Raw genomic sequence first — 8,460 nt, forward strand, 5'->3', positions numbered from 1 at the left:
CCTGTAAATTCGCAAAGCCATGCATGCGCACACCGAGGAGCACCGCGCCGCTTCCAACGGCGCTGACCTTCATTAACCTCATAAATGCCAGCGGTGTTTTTGTCGCAGCTCCTAATGCGGTTATCAGCACAAACACAAACAAATGTGACAGAAGTGTTCCAGGGCTGAAACTAGAGATGGTGAAATGCATCTGCCTCCCACAACACAGAGGCTGCGTGACATTGGGCTGGCCCTGCAGGGAAACCAGCACCAGTAACTACTGTGTTCCACAACCAGAACCCCCTCCCACACACACACACACACACACACACCTCCCATCTCCACCGTCCTGCAGTGAATAAACCTACATTACGAAATTAGGTAGCATGGACAATTGCAAGGCCGAGCAAAATCAGAAATACTTTATTGATCCCCTGGGGGGAAATTAAGCAAGTTACAGGTGCTCCCATTCGAGAATAGAAAAATAGCGTAGAGTTAGAAGTTAGAAGTATGTAAAAATATAAGATATAAAAATAAAAAAAGTAAAAGATATAAAAAAAATATACATTTACAATATTTAAGTGAAAAATAAAAAATATATACAATAACAATGTACATGTATGTATATATATGTATTGCATTGGTATAAATAGAGAATAAACAATGAGGTAATAGTTTCTGACAGAGGTGAAATAAGTCCAGAATCAGTCTGTTTAATCTGAGTGTCTGACATTCAAAGATGTGCATTTATTTAACTCCTCTTCCTGTCCGTGGCCTGCTGCACTAGGATTTTATTTATGAATGGATTCTGAGTGCAAATCTAGGCCATTACAGAGAATCCACTGTACCTTTGCAATGCATATGCACAGGTTTACAGGTACAGTTACACTGGTTGTGCACCAAGCACAGAAAAACACAGAGACACTGACGTTACTGAACATGATAAATTAAAAATAATCCTGAAAATGAATGAAATAGCAGCCCGACACAGATCAGCCTCTTCCACTTCACAGCTCTCATTTCCATCATAACTGCACAGCACAGTGCACCACAATGAATAACAGTACTCCACCACAGACTCTACATACAATATTTGGACTGTATGTACCATTGTAGCTCAAGTGTAAATAATTTTCAATGAGATCTCAGTGCAGTATTATCCGGCATTGAGCAGATCCATTTTTTTACATTTTCACATCTATCTTTTTATTGATGCTATCACACCGGCTAACAGACACTGTGTGGAAATTGTACTGCATATAAAACAGACCTAATTTTGTACATTTGTATTCATTTTTTTTCTTTGTAATTCTGTTTGGGATTAATAAAAAACAAACAACAGCAATGTTCCTTTAACTTTTAGGATGTTAAAACGATATTAACCCCTCATAAAAGAGGACTTTATCACAATTACAAACTCAGCGACGAAGGTGGATCTCATGAGGTTGATGCCAATTTTAGCAGCATTTGTAAGCTAGTCTAGTAGTCTATGACAGATACCATGTAACCACAATGTACCCAGGTCAGTTCTGGCATGATGCATGTCATTCCCACTGTTTTCCTACTAACTTATAAATGCAAAAAGGCTAAAAACATATTTTTACTATGCGGAATGAAAATTGGAAATCAAGACATTTGCAAATCCAGACAAGCACAGATAAACTGTCCAGACAGTTTCCAAATACTCCTAACACAATGGTGATTTAGCCACTTCATTTCATGCTCCTCTACAGGCTGAAAAAATACTCAAATTAAACTTAAAACAAACCTACTTTTGTTGTTCCTAAATACATTACAATACATGACATTTTGGAGATACAAGGATTCATCAATATATTACTGAGAGTTTTGTGTCAGGTGCAGCAACCAGTAATTATAATCCAAAATCTGTGTTGGTTAAACCAGCCAGGGGTGGCTGGTTTAACCAACACAGATTTTGGATTTGTTAAAAAACAGTAAAATCCTAATGGAGGTTCTGTCCTCCTCAGCTCCTCCGCTCCCCATCCTGAGCTTTGCCCTCACCTCCACACAGCCATCAGCCTTAAGAGGGAAGCGGATACCGATACTGTGTAGCTAGAGCTTCCTCTCACTCTTCCCTGCTCTGTTCTGGCTGCATGTCAGACAGTCCGAGCAGCCCTCAGAGAGCCGATCGACTCGTTCGCCCAGCTAATGTCTCCGCCGGTGGCCCCTTGCCTCTCTATGACGGGAGCCTCGAATGCAATGACCCTCATCCTCTGCCCTGCCCCGCACGCCCCCCTCCTTCCTCTCCTGCCTCCACCTCAACTTTCATCATCCCGACAGCCCACACTCGACCCCTCTGCCGCCACCTCGCTAAGGAACGACAGCGTAAACAGTAATTGCTACATAAATTATGTTACACTCTGTGTTTTTCACATTTCCCCCTTGGCGCTCTTGATGATACGCTGATATACTATACTGTGCGCTGTGGAGTACAGGGTGATAAGTGTGGTTGTAAAAAAAATAATGTTGGTCTATAAATCTCCACTGTGCTTATTTTTGTTCATTAAAAAAACACATTGTGGATAAAAGACAAGGAATATGTTGTACATATGCTACAGTATGAGGCAGGAGAGAGGAAAAAAGGTCACATTATACTAATGATAGGCACGTGTGATTTTACAGACAGTGTACAGTATATTCACCCAGATGTTCCTGTACATCACTGGACTGTCACACACCTCCAAAAGGATTTTATTTATGTCGCTGACATCCCCTGAGGGACATGACGGTAAATCACAACGCTGTGATTAATTAAGAAGCAAGATACACAGCATGCCCACGAATCCTTCTAGGAGCGGTGACACTGGTCAAAACACTGCGCTTAAGGGAGAGCAGGCGAACACAGAGCGAGACTTACATCCACAAAATGCAGAGCTGACAGGAGCACGGTGACCTGAACAGCACGAGGGGGCAGCGTTTGGCAAACTGCGAGTGAAGAGAGATAAAAACACAGCTGATGAATTTGATTCGATTTCTAGGAATTCTGAGCAGAGATGAGCCTGGGTGACAAGAAGTGTGCGGAAATAAATCTCTGACCTGTAGTCTTCATTCTGTTGTTATTAGTTTTGCACCCTACAGCCGTCCAAAAATGAACAATTGCAAAGAGGAGTTTGGTTGGGGGAAAAAATGAATCTGCTTACAACCTTTTGACTACACACATAGGTTTTAGTGAGTCCATCTACAAATAATCTGCAGCCTTTTCATGAGATTAAGCCCCAAATGCCATGCAATAATCCCTCTGTGACTTTTTGCCATAAGGGCTATAGTAATAATTGTGTGTGAAATCTCAAGATGACGATCAGTTGGCATTTGAGATGAAGGATAATAATGATTAAAAAAATATATAAAAATCCAGTTTTGCGTAATCGTGGTTGAGTTTGAAGTAGGAAAAAAAAATCCTTCAATCATGCTCTTCTTCTGACAGCTTAAGAAACATTTACAATTTCTGGATTTCTGGGTTGGTTTCCTTGGGTCTTCTCACCCCACAAAAAAGACAGAGAGCAAAACATTCAAGCAGCAAGAACAGATCTGACTGAACGTTTCAGCTGCTGGTGCACAGTGAGCCCACCTCCTGCAGCTTCTGGAGGAGTCAGCGGCCATCAGCACTTCCCAAAGACACAGTTCATTTACAACCGGTCCCTGAACTGGCCCCTAATGTCCCGTGTTATCAGAATGAATCAGCAGCGGCTGATAAATTAGCCGTTCGGAAAACACGCAGCGAAAGGCCTGTCAGCTAATGTGCGCGCGCTTGTGTGATACTCATATGCAATGCTTAATGTTGTGGAACCAATTCTGTCGTTTCCATTATGTAAATACATTTGCCTCAGCACTATATTTTATGTATTGTCTCCCTTGTCTCAATTACTTGGGCTATTAAAAATCAAGAGGTTATGGAAATGAGGTGCAGTTGTCTGTTTGTAGTTTGATGACAAGTGCAAAGTGTTTATGAAAGCTCGTTATGCATTCAATTGCAGTCAGATACGTCAACATGCTCGGAGCGTTCATCCATATTCCACAATGCAATGGGGTGGCACGTCAGTATCTTCAAGCATAAACAACACAAACAGTTGTGTTATCATCTGTTATAAATAAATAAAAAGAAATGTGTCGTTGCTTTTTTATTTAGATCGTCCCTGCTCTCTTATGGAGGTGGCAGAAAATGTGAAACTGGGAGGAAAAAAAGGGGGTTAGCATATTTCTGTGAGAGTCTGTGGCCTGTGCCACAGCAAAGAAGTGTTTTGACGCTTCAGTTTGGATAAGTTACTGTTAATTTGCTAAAAAATACCTCAGGGAAAAATCAGGAATAGCTAAAATCAGGGAGAATCTCTGAAGAGGCAGTTAAGCTTCTAAGTATCCAAGCTTTGACTGATATATCCAAATAACTTCTCCACTTATTTATCTTCTTTTTTTTTTAAATGCCATTCCTCCCGTTCTTTCACTGTCAGGCACAACATGAAAATACGTTGGTGTAAAATTACTCAGCAATCGCAGGCTCATCTTAACAATGAACAACACTCTGTGGAAAATTGTGACCATTTTCAAATAAACAAAAATCTCAAAGTGAGAGGTGGTGAGATGGAAATGTGAGTTCAGTCAAAGTGCTGTAAAAACAAAACAAAAAAAAGGAAAAGAAAATTGGCAGAGAAACTATAGGCTACTCCCAAAAACCACACTGGGGATTTGTGTACCATGAGCCTCGGTCAGCATCTACTTCAGTGCGGCTAAAGAGAAAATGTTGCCTTGTTATTGTGCTTCAGTCACTGGAAGTCAGCATGCGTTCTCATTTTGATTACAGATATAATTGTTCCACAGTATGTAGAGAGCTTTAGTACACCGACTTGATACACACTTCTTCATTATGCAGCTAGTTTGACAGATGCTGATTCAAAAACACACACAAATAAAAAATACTCACATGAAATTGAAATATTATTCCGAAGCACTGAATGAACTAAGGAGATTTTTCTTCTGGCTTTCTCTCCCTGTTTGAGGGCCCAGACTGCTTCTCAAACTTGAGACTTTTTAGTTTTCAGTATTGTTGAATTAAGCACAGCCGAGAGTTCAAGCCTCTAATGAGGCAAAAATATGTTTTATATGAGACAACAGAAAAAGAGAGAAGCTCTGAGAAATGATTAGGAATATCACTGGTGAGTTTCAGGAGGTCGGTATGATACAGCATCCGGCTGGGACTTTTCAGTGCTTTCTTTAAAAAAAACTTTATTACAGTGCATGTGTGGCATTTCTTACGCTTTAACCTCTTAATGTTTGAGGTGACTCATAAAAACTGACTTAGTAATCTTGTTCAAATTAAGGGAGAAATCTCTGTTGTTTTCAGTGAGGAGGTTGAACGGGGTTCGGCGACAGCGTCTTGTCCTTTTCAGGTGCATCAAAAATAAAAATCAGGTGTTAAACAGAAAAAAAACCAAGTCGCTTTCCTGGATGAGCCCACGATCCAACTTGTATTAAAGGAAATGAGTGGTTTAATTTTGTCGTCGTCCCCGTCGGTGTTAGAAGATGATGGAGGGTCTTTTTTAAAGAACAATAAACGCAGCAGCAACTAAACTTTCCAAGGAAGAGACAATGCGTCATTTAAAGCCGACGGTACGTCTGTACAGAAATCATTTCTTTTGTGTCCGTTGTTTCAGAATTTCGAGACCCGCGAACTAAAGCCGCCGCAGAGCGGACGCTGAAGGCTACGGAGGCTGGAAGCAGCGCGGGGTCGCCCGGGCTGCCGTGCGCTCCGATGCCCCGCCAAGGTGCGCACGACCTCTGCTCACGCTGAAGGGGAAAAGACGCGGAAAAGGGAACGGAAGTGTCGTTAAAGTTTTACCTTTTCTCTTCGACCGTCTCCTCCGTCTCCTTTTCAGCTTGCATTTGACCTGGCCGCTCTGAGCCCCCGACGCGCGGCTGCTGTTCCCAAGTACGGATGCCATCAGCGCAGCCCTCTGGAGCGAGGCGCAGGAGCAACTTGGACTCGGCGGCTCGACTCTCTCTTTGTACTTGTCTCGCTTCAGCCTCCGCTGCTCTCTGATAACGCAGCGCAGGGTTTGACGTAGACTCGCACTGTATTTTCGGCTCTCCCTCTCTCTTTTTTTTTATTATCACTCCAAACCAGGGGGGAGCGCGTCTTGCTGTTCCTGTATCACCTCTGAAACTCCAGCTCGCCTCCAGCTCACGGAGAGACTGTTTCAGCAGCGCAGCGTGGCAGCTCTCAGCGGCACTGATACCGGCGCCCTGCCTGCTCCGCTCCTCTCCGACAGTTTTCCGCGCCTCTGCAGAAAATTTGGCATCAGCCACTTTGAATTCAATCATGCAGGACGCCTATCTATTTGCTGCCGAGCTCTCTAATTAGGGTCCAATCGTGGCTGTCTGGGAGGTGTGACATCACCAGCGACATCCACCACCAACTCCCACCCCTTACTCACCCGCTGCTTTTTTAAATGTTTCTTACATTTTCACTTGTTCCTGCACCTTTTCTACACACTGCAGGGGAAGTCTGTTCTCTTCCGCCCTCCACAGGGGGTCAGGGGTCAGCCTGGTAGGGATGCTTGCTTAAGGGCACTCCAGCAGGTCGGATGTTTAGCAGCATGAGGGACTTGGAATATGGTTGTCCTTGCTTGCAGACTGTTTCCATACGTACTATATGCCACCCTGCTACAAACTCACCACTAACTCCAGGCTAAAAGAACAGGGTGATGTGGTATTTTGGACACATATTCTCACTGCTCCACACGGAGCAGATGAATCCTTCTCCTCTCTCTCCTTGAGATTTATAATTTTCTTACAGGATTAGGGATCTGAAATAAATTCCCTCTCATTCCCATTTCTCTGTTCTTAAAGTCGCTGACAAGCCCACAAAGGGAGATTACTCTAAAAGGCACAATGCTTAATTAGCACACACTCAATAACAACTCAGTTACATCAAATGCGTCATTGATATAATTTATGAGTCAAATTCTGTTCAGTTTTCCAGCTTCATAATTACACTATAGCCTCCTAATTATATCCAAATGTGTCCTCTTTTATTTTGAAAATCCCGTTTGGAGGTTGCAGGTGACCTTCAGCAAAACGAGGCAAAAACTCTCCTGACAGTGTGTTGCGGTCACAAAGTTTGAAGCTTGTGACATTTTGGCATTTTTTTGTGTGTGTGAAAGTGCAGTGTCGAGGCTTTCACAAAGCATTTGTGGCTTTCCTAGCTGGAGGTTGTTGTTTTATTCCCCTGGCCTCTACTGTGGAAGGTCAGGTGTGTGTTGGAAGGAGGCACCGTGGTGCTGCCCAGCACATTTGGAGGAAAAGTACAGTGAAAAGAGAAAAAAGAAAATGCAGATTTGTTATAGGGTCTAATCAAAAACACTATTTTATTCTGTTTTCCTAGCCGTCTAAACCTCCTCCAGTTTGTGTTTTTACATGTTGAATAAAAGAAAAAATGATATCTAAAAAAAGGACTTAAATTGGTCGTCTATTGCCTGTAAATGCTGTTCCCTAAAAACATCTCCTTTTCCCGCACCAGCTCTCAACTATTTTGATGTTTAAAAAAAAGCGAAAAACAACAATGCATTTGCAGAAACACCACCAGGACCTGTTTGCTTGATGTCAAATTGAAAAGTCACTTTGAGGCTCTGTTGTTGGGTGGGAACATTTCCTCCCGGCCTGAGGGGCAGAGGGAGGAGAGAGAGGGTGAGGGCCGTCCGCCAGGCTGCAGCCTGCCCTCAGGACGCCCACAAATATCCATGTAAATTGCAGTTTAAGAGAAATCAATACAAGTGACAAGTTGCCAATGCCACTATCTGGGGTAGTAATGAAGGTGTGCTAGCAGGGGGGGGGGGGGGGGTATACATAGATAACAGCAAACAGGCTGGGTGGGGCCGAGGTACAGGTTAAAGGCACGCGTTTATACACGCAGGCACACAGCAAGGTCAGTAGTTGTTGGATGGATGCCACTGAGGGCTTGGCGCTAACCTGGATTATCACTGTTCATACATCTCCATGTTACATTGTTCTTTTACATATGGGTTCTTTGTTTATAAGGGATCTGTAACTTCACACCCACCTCTGTTGTCCAAACACAATGTTTGCTTTTCAGAGAAATAATCTCCACGCAGCCGCCTCGTAGTGATAGTAATAGTGTTCAACTTCAGCAAAAAGAAAAGAACAATCCATGTTTTAGCACTGACAAGTTTGTTGCAGGTAAACAGAAACACAGCAAATTGCATTACATATGAACATTGTATATGGCAAATTAGGGAGATATAAATTACACAGAATTACAAAAATGATTCATTTTTGGGTTCATTTAAACAGTGGTTCCAAAAAAAAGATGTTAAACTTGCTACAGATACTCTATTACGATGGCACACATCAGTCAAAATGGCTTTCTCAGGTTAAATACATTCTTGAATGAGGGTTATTATATTTATGGTATGATTGTGGAGATAAGGGCTGCAAGTAATTTTTATTATC

The 8,460-nt window shown here is 42.5% G+C and overlaps 1 protein-coding gene across 1 annotated transcript in view; it reads right to left on the minus strand.

Annotated features, from left to right (window-relative positions):
* adarb2 (adenosine deaminase RNA specific B2 (inactive)) overlaps positions 1-5,933 on the minus strand; it is a 161,196-nt gene extending 155,263 nt beyond the window's left edge. The window contains exon 1 of the mRNA XM_070928164.1: positions 5,831-5,933. Coding sequence (XP_070784265.1) covers positions 5,831-5,933 — 103 coding nt within the window. The remainder of the gene's footprint in view (positions 1-5,830) is intronic.
* Positions 5,934-8,460: the final 2,527 nt, after the last annotated feature.

This window comes from Enoplosus armatus, chromosome 21 (assembly GCF_043641665.1).
Source record: "Enoplosus armatus isolate fEnoArm2 chromosome 21, fEnoArm2.hap1, whole genome shotgun sequence".
Taxonomy (NCBI): Eukaryota; Metazoa; Chordata; class Actinopteri; order Centrarchiformes; family Enoplosidae; genus Enoplosus; species Enoplosus armatus.